This window comes from Melanerpes formicivorus, unplaced genomic scaffold (assembly GCF_026170545.1).
Source record: "Melanerpes formicivorus ecotype bairdi unplaced genomic scaffold, bMelFor1.0.p_v2 SCAF_8, whole genome shotgun sequence".
In the NCBI taxonomy this organism is placed as follows: domain Eukaryota; kingdom Metazoa; phylum Chordata; class Aves; order Piciformes; family Picidae; genus Melanerpes; species Melanerpes formicivorus.
Window position 1 is genome coordinate 26,369,626 of NW_027142360.1, and position 17,764 is coordinate 26,387,389.

General features: G+C 49.1%; 1 protein-coding gene across 7 annotated transcripts in view; it reads right to left on the reverse strand.

Moving 5' to 3' along the window:
• Positions 1-6,550: 6,550 nt before the first annotated feature.
• Positions 6,551-17,764, reverse strand: part of ATP2B1 (ATPase plasma membrane Ca2+ transporting 1) — a 78,187-nt gene continuing 66,973 nt past the window's right edge. For 5 of the 7 annotated variants that reach the window (XM_068142811.1, XM_068142807.1, XM_068142808.1 and 2 more), the window contains exons 20-22: positions 16,249-16,431; positions 15,789-15,875; positions 6,551-7,642 (exon numbers count right to left, since the gene is read on the reverse strand). In XM_068142811.1, coding sequence (XP_067998912.1) covers positions 7,310-7,642; positions 15,789-15,875; positions 16,249-16,431 — 603 coding nt within the window. In that variant the 3' untranslated portion in view covers positions 6,551-7,309. Of the gene's footprint in view, positions 7,643-15,723; positions 15,876-16,248; positions 16,432-17,764 lie in introns of all 7 variants that reach the window. The other 2 variants (XM_068142813.1, XM_068142812.1) reach the window with 2 other exon arrangements.

Sequence of the window (17,764 nt, forward strand, 5' to 3'; positions counted from 1 at the left end):
AGCTGAGCACTAGCTTTGGGAATACATACTCTGCAGAAAGAGGGAAAGGTTTTTTAGCCTCCATCAGGAGAAGGAGAGTATGAGCTCAGCTGGAAACGGTGGAAGCCCCACAGCCCCAGCACCAAAATTGCTTAGCTAGTTCCTTAGCCCGTGAGGATCCCAGGAAGCCCTACAGACCAGAGCTCAAGGTAAGGCCATTCTGAGACCTTTTTGGCTTTCCCAGTCAGCCATCCCTCAAAAAACCCAAAGAGTTCACTTTAGCAGAAGTGATCTAAGCCCTGCTGTCACAGCCAGCGCTACAGCAGGCAGGGAGCAGCAAGCCCAATAGATGAGGTTAAGGGGAGAGAGGGACAGGTGCCAGCTCCTTTCCTCTTGTGGCTCAGGTTTGATCACTGCAGTGATTGGTATTTGCTTTCACCAACTCCAAAACTGAATCCCACCCATGCCTAGAAATATTCCATAACACTAGTTGGGATCCTGCTCAGGAATGTCAGCATCACAGAGCGGCCAAGGCTGGCAGGGACCACTGCAGCTCATCTAGTCCAAGTCCCTGCTCAAAGCAGGGTCAGCTACAGCAGCCTGCTCAAGGTTGCTCTCTAATTGTGCTTGGAAGTGTTGCCAAGGATGCAGACACCACAACCTCTCTGGGCAACACGGTCCAGCACTTGCCCACCAGCACAGCAGCAAAGAGGACAGTGCTTGCCTCTGTTCAGGTAGAATTTGATGTGTTGGAACCTGGAGCCACTGCCTCTTGTCCTGTCAGCAGGCAGGAAGGAGAAGAGCCTGGCTCCTTCCTCTGCTTCCCGTCCTCACACCCCACAGCTGTGGTAAATCAGACCCCTACAGAGCCAAAGAAGCTTAGTGCTTGTCTGGGGGGTTGGGTGGTGGGGAGGCAGAGGGGCTCTGGGGCAGATGTTGGGTGGGGGGTAAGCAGAGGGGCTCTGGGGCAGATGTTGGGTGGTGGGGAGGCAGAAGGGCTCTGGGGCAGATGTTGGGTGGTGGGGAGGCAGAAGGGCTCTGGGGCAGATGTTGGGTGGTGGGGAAGCAGAGGGGCTCTGGGGCAGATGTTGGGTGGTGGGGAGGCAGAAGGGCTCTGGGGCAGATGTTGGGTGGTGGGGAAGCAGAGGGGCTCTGGGGCAGATGTTGGGTGGTGGGGAGGCAGAGAGGCTCTGGGGCAGATGTTGGGTGGTGGGGAGGCAGAGGGGCTCTGGGGCAGATGTTGGGTGGTGGGGAGGCAGAGAGGCTCTGGGGCAGATGTTGGGTGGGGGGGAAGCAGAGGGGCTCTGGGGCAGATGTTGGGTGGGGGGGAGGCAGAGGGGCTCTGGGGCAGATGTTTCCTACCTGCAGGCAAGCACAACCTGTGCCTGCTGGGGTTGGGCTGTGTGTTGATCAGGCCTCCAGGTACAGTGGTCTGCAGGCAGGGTCACCATGCTGGTTCAGGCAGATGCTTTCTTAGATACCTACCTTACCTTGGCCAGGTATTTTCTTTCTTAAGTCCTCCCAGCCCTTTCATGCACATTTTCAAAGCCCTGCCCTGAGGACTTTTTATTTGAAGTGGGTGTTAGAGACATACCTGACAGAAGGCAGAAAGCTTTTGAAGTTCCTGGCCCAGGGCTCTGAAGTGTGATCCCCATTCTCAGCACCTGCACTCTGCATGACCACAGTCCCCACTATGCCTGGGGCAGGAACCCTGTCTGTGTGCCAAGGAGCATCCCCAGAAGCAGGCACAGAGGCTGGAGTGAGGCCAGTGTTGGCCTCCTCTCCCACATAACTAACAACAGAAGGGGTGATGGCCTCAGGCTGCAGCAGAGGAGATTTAGGTTGGATATTAGGAAGAATTTCTTTGCTGCCAGAGTGGTCAGGGACTGCAAGAGGCTGCCCAGGGAGGTGGTGGAGTCCCCATGCCTGGCAGTGTTCAAGAAGCCTGTGGCCATGGCACTTGAGGACGTGGTTTGATGGCCAGGGTGGTGTGGGGTTGCTGGTTGGACTGGGTGATCTGAGAGGGGTTTTCCAACCTTAACCATGCCAGGAATGAGCAGCAAGGGCTCAGCTAGGAAAGTGTTCCTTAGGAACCCAGGAGAAATACTTGGTCTCAGAATGGTCAGTCCTCCTTCTGATCAGTTCTCAGGTTTAGGCTCTGTTCATTTAGTCTGAAACCTAATTCTTCAAGTCTTCACACCAATTAAAGAAGACATTAAGGGCCCTTGACTGGAAACACCACCAGCCCCACTGCACAGCAGTTTTCCAGTGTGTGTGCTGCTGGAAGGTGAGATCTTGGAAGCAGAAGGCAGAAGACCATGAGGCAGGGCAGAAGAGTGATAAAGGAGACAAATGCACAATTGCATCTCTCACTCCACCTGTCCTTCACTGACTCCCCTCAGCAAGCCTTTGCAGTCTGGAAGGGGGAAGAGCAGAAAGGGAGAAGACACCAAGGTTTTTGTCATGCCCACAGCACTGCCTTTGGTTTAGAGACAGTGTAAGCCTCATCTCCTTGGTGGGGCCTGCAGTCTCTTGAAGAAGGTGGTTAGGTAGCTCTGTACAGAGTACCAAGGCAGAAGAGAGACAGGAACAGCTCCAAGGCTCTTGAGTCTGGAGGAGAATTTCTCATTAACAACATTCTCTGTCTGAACAAGCAGGCCACTTCAGGCTGGAGATAGCTGGGGCTGGATCTTGGCTCATCCAACACAAGCATTTCAGTGAGGGCTGGAATTCTGCAAGACCAGAAAATATGTACAGCTTGGGGAGAGGGTGGAGGTGACACCAAGCAGCTCCTTAGAACCAAGCATTGGCATGGGAAGAGCAGGATGAACGTGAAGACATTCCACTGTGGTTTCTGCAAGCCTTAAAAGGCTCTCAGGTGTAGGGCACAGCAGAGGCTGGCACTACTGGCCGGAGAAACTCCCCTTCTCAGGCCAACACAGCAACAAACAAGTCCTTCCTCCTTCCTTCCTTCCATGAGGACCACACTTGCTTTTTGTTCAAAACACACTGGAGAGCCTCCTGCCACTCTAAGCAAGCTCAAGAGTGTTGCTTGGCTGTCTCTGTGCTTTTCACACTTGTTGCAGACCCCTGCATTTACCCACTGGCTTGGCATTCAATTGTGGCCATGATTCTCTCCAGCCTACTCCATGAAGGTATTCCCCCTTCCAGGCAGCCTCTGCCAATCCCTGACCACTCTTGTACCAAGAAAGTTTTCCTCCTCTCCGACCTAACCCACCCCTGGCACAATTTCAGGCCATTTCCTCTCATCCTATCACCTGGAACTAGGGAGAAGAGATCAACCCCAACCTCACTCCAGCCTTATCTCAGGGAGGGCAATGAGGTCTCCCTTCAGCCTCTTTGCCACACTAAACACCCCCAGCTCCCTCAGCTGCTCCTCCCAGCCCTGTTCTCCAGGCCCTTCCCCAGCTTTGTTGTCCTTCTCTGGCCATGCTCCAGCACCAAAACCTCCTTTTGACACTGGGGAGGGACTGTTCAGAAGGGCTTGTAAGTGACAGGACCAGGGGCAATGGTTAGAGACTGGAGCAGGGCAGATTTAGGTTGGACATCAGGAGGAAGTTCTGCACAGCGAGGGTGGTGAGACACTGGAACAGGCTGCCCAGGGAGGGGATGAGCCCATCCAAGCTCAGACTTCACAGAGTAGAGCAGAGCAGAATAGAGTAGAGCAGAGCAGAATAGAGTAGAGCAGAGCAGAATAGAGTAGAGCAGAGCAGAATAGAGTAGAGCAGAATAGAGTAGAGCAGAATAGAGTAGAGCAGGTTGGAAGAGACCTTCAAGACCATCATGTCCAACCTATCATCCAGCACCACCTAATCAACTAAACCATGGCACCAAGCACCCTATGCCCTGGGCAGCCTGCTCTAGGTGGAGGTGTCCCTGCTGACCTCAGGGAGGGGGATTAGACATGATGCCCTTTGAGGATCCCTTCCACCCCACTGCAATCTGCGCCTCTGTGGATGGAGCTGAGGGGAAAAGCACGCCCAAACCCTACCAACAAACCACTCCTGAGTAAGCAGAGCTGTAAGAAACCATGGCTGCAATTTTATTTTAACAAAAGGGCAGATTTATTCATGTTTACAAACAAGTTGCAAAAACAAAAAGGAGAACATGGATGCTACCCCCAACCCCCCCCTCCCCCCCGCCACTGACAGCCTCTCCAAATGCCAACAGCCCTCATGCTGCACGAAGGATCGCTAGAGATTGGACAAAAGGAAACCAACCCAAAATAAAACCAATTAAAACAAAAAGGGGGGGGAAAAATAAAACAAAAAACCCCATATTATTATTAATAATAATAAAATAACCAAATCAAATCACAGTTCCACTCACAGTTCACCAAGACAGCACTAAAAAAAAGGAAACCCTAACATGTGGAGACCGAAAGGAAAAAAACCAACCTCAAAAAAGGACTAAAGATTCTGATGTTGGTTTGGATTTCATCCATTGGTTGGTTGGGGTTTGGTTGCCTGTCGTTGTTGTTGTTGTTGACTACTTTTGGTTTGCCAGAGAGAACAGAAACATCTTTCAAGCAAGTCCCCCCCTGCTGCCCTGCCCTGAAAACAAACCCTGCCCAGCGCTGGACGACCCAAGGAAACCGAAAAGGACAGGAAAGCAACCCAAAAAAGGCCAAAGGGAAAAGAAAAGAGCAGCAAAGTCAATGACTTCTCCATGGTGTTGGTTTTGGTTTGTTTCCAAGTTGCTCAAAATGAAAACCAAGGTGTCCCAACAACCACCAACTGCGAGGGCAGGAGCTAGAAGCGGGGCAGAGGTCACGGAGAACACCTAACTGCTCCTCTCGCTCCGGTGGCTTGGGCTTGCCTCTGCCTTTGTTGGTCTGGGTGTTGTCTCTTTACAAAGCGTTTAGTGGTCAGCTATTTGGCTATCAGTTATTAGCAAGTTATCTACAGTATCTCACAAGGGAAAAGCTGCCTTTTTTTTTTTGCTTTTTTGGTTTTTTCTCTTTTTTTTTCTTTCTTTTTTTCTTTCTTAGTTTTTTTTTTTTTTTTGCAGGCAAAAGTTTGTAGTTTGCAGAGAAACCCCCAGAAACCCCTGTCCTGGAGCTCGGGGTGGTTGGGGTTGATTCCTGAAAATACAGCACTACTTGGAGGACTGGTTTAGGGTTTTCTTGTTGAATTTTTTTTGGGTAGATATTTTTGTAATTTTAATTTTTTTTTGTCATTTTTTGGGGGTTTTGTTTGATTTTTTTAAAATTGATTTTTCATTTAGATTTCCTCTTTTGTTTGGGTTCTCAGTTAGGTTGGGTTTGGTTTGGATTCTCAGTTAGGTTGGGTTTGGTTTGGACTCTCAGTTAGGTTGGGTTCTGTCTGTTTGGGTTCTCAGCTAGGTTGGGTTCTGTCTGGGTTCTCAGGTTGGGTTCTGTCTGTTTGGGTTCTCAGTTAGGTTGGGTTCTGTTTGGGTTCTCGGTTAGGTTGGGTTCTGTCTGGATTCTCAGTTAGGTTGGGTTCTGTCTGGGTTCTCAGGTTGGATTCTGTTTGGATTCTCAGGTTGAGTTCTCAGTTAGGTTGGGTTCTGTTTGGGTTCTCAGGTTGGGTTCTGTCTGTTTGGGTTCTCAGGTTGGGTTCTGTCTGGATTCTCAGTTAGGTTGGGTTCTGTCTGGGTTCTTAGGTTGGGTTCTGTCTGGGTTCTCAGGTTGGATTCTGTTTGGATTCTCAGGTTGAATTCTCAGTTAGGTGGGGTTCTGTCTGTTTGGGTTCTCAGTTAGGTTGGGTTCTGTCTGGGTTCTCAGGTTGGATTCTGTTTGGATTCTCAGGTTGAGTTCTCAGGTTGGGTTCTGTTTGGGTTCTCAGTTAGGTTGGGTTCTGTCTGGGTGCTCAGTTAGGTTGGGTTCTGTCTGGGTTCTCAGGTTGGATTCTGTTTGGATTCTCAGGTTGAGTTCTCAGTTAGGTTGGGTTCTGTTTGGGTTCTCAGTGTGGATTCAGCTTGGATTCTATTTGCTGGGATTCTCAGTTTGGATTCTATTTGCTCAGATTCTCAGTTTGGATTCTCAGTTTGGAGTCTTATTTGTTGGGATTCTCAGTTTGGGTTCCGTTTCTTGGGATTCTCAGTTAGTTTGGATTCTGTTTGTTGGGATTCTCAGTTAGTTTGGGTTCTATTTCTTGGGATTCTCAGTTTGGATTCTGTTTGTTGGGATTCTCAGTTAGTTTGGGTTCTGTTTGTTGGGATTCTCAGTTAGTTTGGGTTCTGTTTGTTGGGATTCTCAGTTAGTTTGGATTCTATTTGTTGGGATTCTCACTTAGTTTGGGTTCTATTTGTTGGGATTTTCAGTTTGGATTTTTCTTTGGATTCTCTTTGGATTTTCAGCTTGTTTGGATTCTCTTTTTGACTGGATTCTCTCATTGTTTGTTGTTGCCTTTTTTACATTTGATTCACTGATTCATGTCTTTATTTTCATCTCTGCATCATTGATAAGGAAGCTTCCCATCTATCAACAGGAACCCAACCCCCCCCCCCAAAAAAAAACCCCACCCCTCCCTCACCACCCTCCCTCTCCCTCCCGCCCCCCTCCCCAAAAAAAAAGTATCTACAAACCTTTTGTAAACAGATCTGTTCTCATTTATAAACATAAATAATCCAAATTATTAACAGCCAACAGCAGAAAGTAAAAGTTATCCATTCCACCACGCCAGGCCTCTCCTTAGTTGTTGTTTTGTTGTGTTTTGTCTTTTTTTTTTTGCCCTTCCCCTCCAAGAAAAGGCTCTCTCAAGCTCAGCTAAACACACATCTCCTTCAGGACCATTCTCCAGAGTACAACAGATGCTCCTCAGGTCACTTGTGTTAGTTGATGCCCAAGGGTTTATTCTTTTTTCTCGACTCACATATATATATATATATAATTTCTTTTGTCGTTGCTTTATTGTTTCGTTTTCGTCGTTATTCATCTCTCTCTCTCTCTCTCTCTCTCTCAAAAGAGCTGATGAATCTCCTCCCCCGCCCCCCACCCCCCCAGAAAAGCACCCTCCAAAGTCTGGCAGAAAGCTTTTTTATTTTTATTTCTTTTCTTTTGTTAAAAAAATAAATCTACATTCGTACAAGTGTTGTCGGGGTGGGGTGGGCTGCGGTGTGTCGGGGGTGGGGGGGTGGGGGGGTGGCTTGTTTTGTTTGCTGTCTTCTGCTTGAAGTCCAAAGACAAGAAATTCTCCCACCTTGTCCATTCACCACCACCACCACCACCGTCATCATCATCATCATCATCACCACCACCACAACACCACCGACGTGAAGAGACCCAAACTTGCCGTTTGCGGCTCCGAGAGAGCTGCGCCTCCCGCGGCGGTCGGCTGGGCTGCCATCAGAGGGACGTTTCCAAACTGTGTAGAGGGCTCCCTGGGGACGAAGAGGTAGCAGACTTGTTCCTCCTGCCTGCGGTGAGGTGGACGGCGGGGCCGTCGGCGGCGGCCGCCGCGTTGTTGTTGTTCCTGTTGGGGGAGGGCGGGGGAGGGCTGGAGTTGCGCTTGGTGGGAGCGTCGTCCTCCGCGTCCGTGTCGTCGATCAGGGGGATGTGAGGCTCGGAGTCTTCTATTCTAAACTCGGGATGCGTCATGAAGTTGTGGATGGAGCTCCGCGTCTCCGGCTTCTCCAGCCCCTCGTACAAGGAGCTACGAAACGCATTCACCACTCGGATCTGCCGGCCCGGGAGGGGGAAGGGAAACAAAACACAACAGAAGAGGAGCGGTGAGAAGCTTGGAGGTGGCAGGAGGTCGAGGGGGAGGGGTAGGGGTGGGGGTCATGGCTCGGATGAGGTTGAATCCACAAACAGCTTAGACATGAGTGAATCGAGCTTGGATGTGATGCGGTGGAGCTTGCAACCGACTGTAAGAAATGAGAAGCAGTTCAGTAGAGCGCTGCCAAGTCGACACACGGGAGGAATACAGAGTAAAGAAAAAGTACCACAAAAAGCTGGAGAAGGGCCTCAAAAGGTTCAGGCATGGCGCTAGAATTGGGCTGCTCAAGGTGGGCTATGAAGTGAGGCCAGGGACTACCGACTGAGTCACAGACTGAAATCAACCTCAAGGAGAGTGTTTGGTTGGGTGTCTGGGGAGAGGGGGGAGCACAGTGCCTGGGGGAAGAGGCTGGAAATCAGTAGAGGATCAAAGGATTACTGAATTCTCATGCTAGGGATTGGGATGTCAACTGACTATGGAAAAGCCAAGCAAGTGTAAGCCAATGTCAGGATGACTGAACGTTGGGAGTCATGCAAAACAAACCCAGGACACCCCTGGAACAGCTGTAAATATTCGAGTATATACCCAGGCAGCACGCCAGAGAAAGCTCCTTACTCAACACAGCTTTGGAAACGCAGCAAGGAGGAAATTCAATCATCTCTTGCTTCCTTCAGTGCCTACAGCTCAGAAGAGACTACTCAAGGAGCACAAAGGGTATGAGAAGTGGAAGATCAACCTTTGCTTGAGCCTTCAATTTACACTGAATTCATGGACAAAACTCCCAGGCTGAGGATTTCATCACGTCCTTCCTCCACTGCTGAACTAACTCTGTTTCTCTTTCCCTTTCCAAGCACAGAGCTAAGTTGACAGAAGGAACAAATAAACCATTTCCAAGGAGATAAAGCACAGCTGCGTTCTGCAAGTCCTTGACTGGAATTTGAAGCTTTCCCCAATTGGAACTTGAATAATGAAACCACCCTCTCCCCCTTCTGCTCCCACGACAGCAATGACAGCCACTCAGGGTTCATTCTTCAACTGCTGAAGTGAATTAGGTTAGGCAGAGTCAGTGACCCCTTTGTCCACTGACCCCTTTCATAGACTCAGAGAACGGTTTGGGTTGGAAGGGACCTTAAAGATCATCCAGTTCCAACCCCCTGCCATGGGCAGGGACACCTCCCACCAGCCCAGGCTGCTCAAGGCTTCATCCAACCTGGCCTTGAACACCTCCAGGGAGGGGACATCCACAGCCTCCCTGGGCAACCTGTCCAGTGTCTCACCATCCTCCCTGGAAAGAATTTCTTCCTAATCTCCCGTCTAAACCTGCCCTCTCCCAGCTTCAGTCCATTGCCTCTCATCCTATCACTCCTAGCCCTTTTCCAAAGTCCCTCCCCAGCTCTCCTGGAGCCCCTTCAGGTCTAAGGTCTCCCCAGAGTCACCTTTTCTCCAGGCTGAACAGCCCCAGCTCCCTCAGCCTGTCCCCATAGGGGAGGTGCTCCAGCCCTCTGATCATCTTTGTGGCCTCTGGACCCTCTCCAACAGTTCCAGGTCCTTCTTGTGTTGGGGCTCCCAGAACTAGATGCAGCGTTCCAGGTGGGGCCTCACAAGAGCAGAGCAGAGGGGCAGAATCACCCTCCCTCACCCTGCTGGTCACAGTTCCTTTTGTTTCCCCCTTCTGCAGCTTCCCTGTTCAGTTCTCAACATCTCCACTCAAGTCTCCAGAACAGCACAGTTTCAATTCCAAAGCTCTTATGTTGTATAGTAAGCAGCAGAGCAACTCTGTAGTAAACAAGACCTTAATGTTACAAACAGCAAGTCCAGGCTACAGATCTGGGGTTTTTTTAGCACATCCAAGATGACTTGTTTCAAGCTGAGGAATAGGTCATGGCTAGTTCCTCTGTAGAGATTCTTGGTAGTAAAAATACTCCAGATGAAGGAATGAAGCTGGCATAGAATCATAGAATTGTTTTGCTTGGAAAGGCTCTCCAAGATCGAGTCCAACTGTCAACCCAGCACCACCATGGCCATCAACCACGTCCCAAAGCGCCATGGCCACAGGTTTCTGGAACACCTCCATGGATGGGGGCTCCACCACCTCCCTGGGCAGCCTGTGCCAACCCCTGACCACTCTTGCAGCAAAGAAATTCTTCCTAATGTGATCCTGATGACTTGTTTCAAGCTGAGGAATAGCTCAGGACTGGGTTTTCTGTAGAGCTTCTTGAGAGTAAAACTACTCCAGATGAAGGAATGAAGCGAGCCAAGAGCAAAGACTTCCAGCCAGCTAAGATCCCTCACCCAGACTCAGTGTCCAATCAGAAGGGCTTCCCCAAAGCAGTGCATCATCACATTTGTGGTCACAGAAAATCACTGCATGTGGTAAAGTGTTAGGTCCTGACTGTTCTTTGACCTCTAGAAAAAGCACTGCTCCCTCACCTCTACCCCCTCAGAGAAGGCTGCACAGGGAGGTGTTCGAGGCCAGGCTGGATGAGGCCTTGAGCAGCCTGGGCTAGTGGAAGGTGTCCCTGCCCATGGCAGGGGGGTTGGAAGAAGATAATCTTTAAGGCCCCTTCCAACCCAAACCATTCTATGGAATGGCCTCCAAAGCTACCAGGTCCCCATTCTTATGCTCAAGGCTCCTTAGCCATGGAAAGCACCAGGGAGGTGGGAAGCACACAAGTGGGGAGCACAAAACTAGAGGGAGTACAGTAAAGGGAGGAGAAGGGAATAGTGTGAATGTGCTTGGGAAGTCAGAGCTACAACAGCTAGTACTTTGCCCTTCATGGCAGGGTCTGGAGAACACCTCTTGTGAAAAGCAGCTGAAGAAACTGGGGTGGTTTGGTCTGGAGAAAAGGGACTGAGAGATCTTCTTGCTCTCCAGGACTACCTGAAAGGAGCTTGCAGCAAGGTGGGAGGTGAGAGAGCTCAAACCACACCAGGGGAAGTTTAAGTTGGACATCAGAAGAAACTCCTTGACTGAAATGATTCTCAAAGACTGGAACAGGCTCCCCAGGGAGGTGGCTGCATCCCCACCCCTGGAGGTGCTGCAGGGGGGCAGAGATGTGGTGCTGAGGGTCTCAGCCTCGGCGGAGCCAGGGAGCGGTTGGACTCGATGACCTTTCCCAACGAAACGACTCTATGGTTCTATGACTTGAAAAACTTGAGCAGGCCATTGAGGAGCTGGCATGTCCATGAGGTTGAAGCAAGTCCAGCAGCAAGCTGCAGAAGCTGACTTGGCACTGAGCAAACCAGTGGTGCCAAGGCCAGGCTGCAAGTTTGCAGAGCCATTCTGTGGCATGTTGCATGGTGCTGTGCCACCGCCTGGCCTGGCTGCCCCCGCTGGGACTGCCCCTTGGGGGCTTGCAGGGGGAGAATTAGAACATCAGCAGTGATGGAAAACTACCTGGGGCTTACCAGGCCAGCTGCAATCGCCACAGCAATGCAAGCATCCCCACAACCAAAGCTTGATGCGTACTAAGGGTGCTGGAGAGGCTCCTGTGAACCCAGGGTCCTGCAAGAGCCCAGCCCTGAAGGCAGACATCAGCCCATCAGCATTGATGTTCTACTGAAACAGGGGGAACCTGAAGGCTTTAACTACTTGGGATAATTGGAGGAGACAGGTTAACTATAAATAAGGAGAGCATTTGTTATGTGTGTTTGACACTGTCATCAGGCCTTCCTCATATGAGTACCAGAATAGCAAGGAATGCAGTAAGCACTCCAAATCCTCCTGGCCAGATGGCTGCTTAAGGGTTGCAGCCTCACTTCACAGCAGCAGCTCAACTCTCCTCCAACAAACAGCTCTGGAAGAGAGACAATCAAACAGAACACATCTGCTCCCTCTGAGACAAGCACTGAATGCATCAGGTTGGAAGGGACCCTCAGAGGCCATCTCCTCCTCCTGCAGTGAGCAGGGCCATCTCCAACTAGACCAAGGTTGCTCAGGATCACATCCAGTTGGACCTCAGTTAATACATACTAATAGAGTCCTCAGAGGGCTAAGAGGATGACAGAGGAACTGGATGAGGAAAGGCTGGGAGACCTGGGGCTGTTTAGTCTGGCAAGGAGAAGACTGAGAGGGGATCTGATCAATGGCTATCAATATCTGAAGGGTGGGAGTCAAGAAGGTGCTAGCTCTTTGGTGGCCTTCCAGTGTCTTTGGTGTCTTCTCAGTGGTGGTCTGTGATAGCACAAGGGGCAATGGACACAGATTGGAAGCCAGAAAGTTCCACCTCAACACAAGGGAAAACTTGGTTACTGGGAGGGTGCTGGAGCCCAGGAGCAGGCTGCCCAGAGAGGTTGTGGAGTCACACAGGATGTCAGGGGTTGGAAGGGACCTCTGCAGATCATCATCAAGTCCAAACCCCTGCCAGAGCAGGGCCATAGAATCCAGCACAGGTCACACAGGAACACATCCAGACAGGGCTGGAAAGCCTCCAGAGAAGGAGACTCCACAACCTCTCTGGGCAGCCTGCTCCAGGGCTCTGGGACTCTCACAGTGAAGAAGTTCCTCCTCATATTGAGGTGGAACCTCCTGTGCTGGAGTTTCTATCCATTGCCCCTTGTCCTATCACAGGGTGCAAGTGAGCAGAGCCTGTCCCCTCCCTCTGGACCCCCAGCCCTCAGATATTGATAGACATTGATTAAATCCCCTCTTCTTTAGTCTTCTGACTAAACAGCCCCAGGGCTCTCAGCCTCTCCTCACCAGGCAGTGCTGCAGTCCCTTCATCATCCTCATAGCCCTCCCTTGGACTCTCTCCAGCAGATCCCTGTCCCTCTTGAATTGGACACAGTATTCCAGGGGAGGTCTCAGCAGGGCAGAGTAGAGGGGGAGGAGAACCTCCCTGGATCTGCTGGACACACTCTTCTTAATGCACCCCAGAATCCCATTGGCCTTCTTGGTCACAAGGACACATGTGTGCACATGCTGTGCCATGGATAATTTGTTATCCACCTTCTCTGGAGACTTCCAAAGCCCCTCTGGATGTGTTCCTGTGTGGCCTACCCTAGGTGATCCTGCTTTGGCAGGGAGGGGTGGGCTGGATGATCTCTGGAGGTCCCTTCCACCCCCTCCCATTCTGTGACTCTATGATATCATCAAAAGTTGCTCTGGGAGGTGGAGCAGAAGACTGTACTGCTTAGTGAGGAGCAGAAACTGGTCCTCTGGTGTTGCAGCTCCACATCTGCACTGCTTATCAGGTGCAATGAGATGCTGCAGCACCCATTAGATTCTGCTCAAATGGCAGCCTGGCATGAAGTTGCTCTCCAGAGAATTCTGAATGTCTAATTAATGTTCTTGAGTGTAGTTAGGGATACAGGTTACTAATTAGCATTTTAACTAGGAGATGCAAGCCTGGGCATCCTTCCTGTCCAATCTACTTCTCATTTCATGTCCTTGAGGCACAGGAATTTGTGAGCTGAGCTTCTCAATACCACTGTGAAGTAGGGACAGACCTTTCTTGCCAGTGGAGAACAAGTAGAGAGGGTAAATGTTTGTGTAAAGTGAAACAGGAATTCTGGCCAAGCCAAAATGAACCAAAACAAGCCCCAGAAAACAAAGCTCCCCAAAAAGCCCTGAAGCCCCCATAAAACAACCCCACCCCACCCCCAAAAAAAATAAAGCCTCAAAAAAAATCCAAAGCCCAAATTACACCCCAAAAAAAAACCCCCAACAAGGCAGGTAAACAAAAAGCCTCCCTCCCCCCAAACTCTTCAACCTCCAGAAGAGAACATTTCATTTAAGAGAACTCCTGAAATTAAGGGTCTTCATCCACCTGGGGAAGCTGAAAGTTCAAAAGGCAGAGGAGAGAAAGCAGCCCTCCAAGAGTTATCATCACAAAAATAGGTAAGGATTTAACCAATCTCTAAGGAAGTCAGGCATGCAAAAATGTAATCAAGGTGGAAAACTCCTCCAACAACAGACATCAGCTATCCATAGGCAGCTACAACTGTTGAGCATCTTCAGGCTCCAGACTTTTAAGCCTCCCAGACAGGAGTAATTAAGTCTCTAACACCTCCACAGAGAGGAAGGCTGAAACTGAAATGCCACAGCATGAAGAGGGCAGAATTAAGGTGAGACAAAGCTTTTGCTTTCACTGCTGGCTTATGAACTGCTGCCAGAAGGAACCTAGAAAGGAAGAAACCCTTCAGATTGGAATGAAAATTTCACCATCCAGTGCTTTGCAAACTTTTTTCCTCCCCCCCTTTTTGTTCCTTTTTAGATCAGCTAATTACTTGTCTTCTGACTTCTCTGCATTTTAGAAGCTTTGTTTTCTCCACCTGAATCCTGATGTTGAGAAAGTTGTTATTCAGTTTAAGACAACCCAGAGGCCCAAGAAAGGCAGAGGTTCAGAAGCTGCTGACAAGCTACAAAGAAAATGCATTTCAGGCTCCATGTTCTAACTGCACTTCATGTCTTTAACGTACTCTCTCATTTCCCACCAGCTTCTTTACCTTCAATACCTTCACATCTCCTTCAATACCTTAAAATAACCTTGAAAGTGTCCTTAAATACATCCTTAATACCTTAATATTTCCTTAAATACCTTAAAATAACCTTAAAAGTGTCCTTAAATACATACTTAATACTTTAACATTTCCTTAAATCACTTAAAATAACCTTAGAAATGTCCTTAAATACCTTAAGATTTCCTTCAATACCTTAAAATAACCTTTAAAGTGTCCTTAAATACATCTTTAATGCCTTAACATTTCCTTAAATACCTTAAAATAACCTTAAAAGTGTCCTTAAATACATACTTAAATACCTTAATGTTTTCTTAAATACCTTAAAACAACCTTAAATACATCCTTAAATACATCCTTAAATACCTTAAGATTTCTTTAAACACCTTAACATATCCTTAGGTTTCCTTAAACACCTTTTAAAACCTTAATTTTTTCCTTGAGCACCTTAAAAATGTCCTTAAAAGCTTCAAAAATTTCCTGGAGCACCTTAACATTTTCCTGGAGCACCTCAGCAATGTCCTTAAAAACCTTAAAATTCACCTGGAGCACCTCAGAAATTTCCTTAGAAGCTTTAAAATTTACCTGGAGCACCTTAAAAATTGCCTTGAGCACCTCAGAATTTTCCTTGAGCACCTTAGGAGTGTCCTTAAAAACTACCTTGAGCACCTTAAATTTTTCCTTAAGCACCTTAGAGATGTCCTTAAAAACCTTAACATTTACCTGGAACACCTCAGAAATGTCCTTAGAAACTTTAAAATTTACTTGGAACACCTTAAAAATTCCCTTGAGCACCTTATAATTTCCTTGAGCACCTTAGAATTTACCTGGAGCACCTCAGAAATTTTCCTTGAGCACCTCAGAGATGTCCTTAAAAACCTTAAAATTCACCTGGAGAACCTTAAAAATTTCCTTGAGCACCTCAGAAATTTTCCTTGAGCACCTTAGGAACGTCCTTAAAAACCTTAAAATTCACCTGGAGAACCTTAAAAATTTCCTTGAGCACCTCAGAATTTCCTTGAGCACCTCAGAGATGTCCTTTAAAACCTTAACATTCAGCTGGAGCACCTTAAGAACTTCCTTGGGCACCTCAGCAATGTGCCTTGAACCCCTGAGAAATGTCCTCGAGCACCTTACAAGGTCCTTAGGTATCCTTGGCAGGGCAATGCAAGACCTGGGTCCCTGATCAGAGCATTCCTTCCTGCAGTGCAAGTCACCCTGGGAGGCATATACTCGAAAATTTACACCAGTTTTCTTGTCTCACACCCCCCCCCCCCATCCCTCTGGACACGAATGGATGAAGGCACAGGATGTGCAGGCTTCACAGCTTTCACATTGGGAAAGGGCTTTTAAACAATTCTGTTCCACCTGTTCTCAGCCCTCTTAAGAAAAACAAAACCCCACAACCCTCCTCCCCCCCCCAAAAAAAAAAACCAACCCCCAAAGTCTTGAGGACTCCACTTTGTGGAAGAGCTCTAGCAAAGCCTACTTCCAAAGTACTAAGGAGAAAATGGGAGAGACCGTTAGGTAGGTGAATTAGGAAATGTTAATTGTCATGCACTTTAGGAACACACACTCACACCCCACAGTAGTAGAAGCAGTAGTAGAGGAAAACACTACATGTGTAGGGGTAGAAATATTTGTTACATCATGGTGCTGGCTGGCGATGGAGGGTTGTCGCCTTAGAGCCCCCTGAATGGTACTTCCACTCTGGAAAGCATTCACTACATCCATCTGCAAGGAATCAGAGATTGTGACAGCTTGCTCAGCAAGAGAGAGAAAGAGAGAGAGAGAGAGAACAAGAGAAAGGATCATCCCATCTACAGCACACACAGAGTCAAGGGACAAAACCAGGAGACCACAAGGCACTTGTTTGGTTGGGGGTTTTTCTTTCTCCCCTCTCCTCTTTTTTTCCCCTAACAGAGCAGCTACACAGCTTCAAAGTTGCATTTAGAGCTGGAGGAAGCAGAGGACACCCTGAGAGACTGCACAGCATCCCCTTCTGACAGTCACACCACTGAGAACTTCCACCTTAGCCAAAGGGTCTGGAGATGGAGAGGTTGCCCTCCTAACACCCACTGCCATCCTACCTGTTCCAAGACCATACCTGAGTCTGTATCCTGTTCAGGCCCCTAAACCACAAGATCTGACCACGACGGAGCTCTCTCTCAGCATGATCAATCTCCTCCACATCCTCTGCCAGCTCCTCCTCAGGGATCTCCTCCTTCTGTGTGCCATGGCCTGCTTCCTTCAGGAACTTCAGGCGGCTGGTTGGAATGGTGGAAATCAGCTAAGGGGGAATCGAAAGCAGGGATCAGCAACCTCCTTTTGGAGCAGGTTTGTCACCCCCAGGCTCAAGGCTTAGCACAAAACCCTGCACTGCAATTAGCTGAGCTGAACACCCAGACTCTGGAGCTGTCAATGAGTGCATCAGTGTGGAGTGATTCCTGCAGCTGAAGAGCTGCAGAGCTGTGCAGATCCTCAGCAGCTCAGCTGAGGTGTGAAATGAAACTGCAAACACCCTTGTGCTAGGGACAAAGAATTCCACCTGAGCATCACTTGACTAGGCAAGGGAAGAGCAACACTGAAGCCAGAGAGACAATAGCTCTGGAGAATTGTGCTGGTACCTTGAGCTGTCAGAGCTCCATCACCTGACCCTGCAAGGAAGGAGCAGGACTGAGGCCACAGAGACATTCATTCTATACGTGGAGATTGTGTCTGCAGCTGTCAGAGCTCCATCACCTGACTCTGCAAGGAAGGAGCAGGACTGAAGCTACAAGAGCCTGTAGATTGTGCTTGTGTCATCTGTTTGATGAGCAGGAAGTGCTAGCTCCTGTGAGAGCATCATTTAAAAGCAGCCACAGACAGTTCAGAGATTGAGAACAAAAAATGTTTGTGTTCTGGGCTTGTTTTCTGGTGGGGCCTGGAAGCTCTCAATCCCTTTGCAAGCTGAGTGATGCTTCCAAAAGCTTCATCCCAAGCTGCTGCTTTGCTACTTGGACTACAGCTAAACAGAAAGCTACATGTGGCTGCTTCAGCTTCCCTTTCATCCCCACCTTCAGGGTTACTCTTAAGGGCAGTCATCTTTTATAGAATCATAGAATCAGTAAGGTTGGAAAAGACCTCAGAGATCATCCAGTCCAACCTCTCACCCAGCACCATCTCATCAACTAAACCATGGCACCAAGGGCCTCATCCAGGCTCTTCCTAAACACCTCCAGGGATGGTGACTCCACCACCTCCCTGGGCAGCACATTCCCATGGCCAATCTCTCTTGCTGGGAAGAATTTCTTCCTCACATCCAGCCTGAACCTCCCCTGGCACAGCTTGAGACTATGTCCTCTTGTTCTGGTGCTGCTTGCCTGGGAGAAGAGAGCAACCCCCACCTGGCTACAACCTCCCTTCAGGGAGTTGGAGAGAGCAATGAGGTCTCCCCTGAGCCTCCTCTTCTGCAGGCTAAGCAACCCCAGCTCCCTCAGCCTCTCCTCCCAGGGCTGTGCTCCTGGACATGTTCAAGTCTCTCAATGTCCTTCTTAAACTGAGGGGCCAGGAACTGGACACAGGACTCAAGGTGTGGCCTAACCAGTGCTGAGCACAGGGCACAATGACCTCCCTGCTCCTGC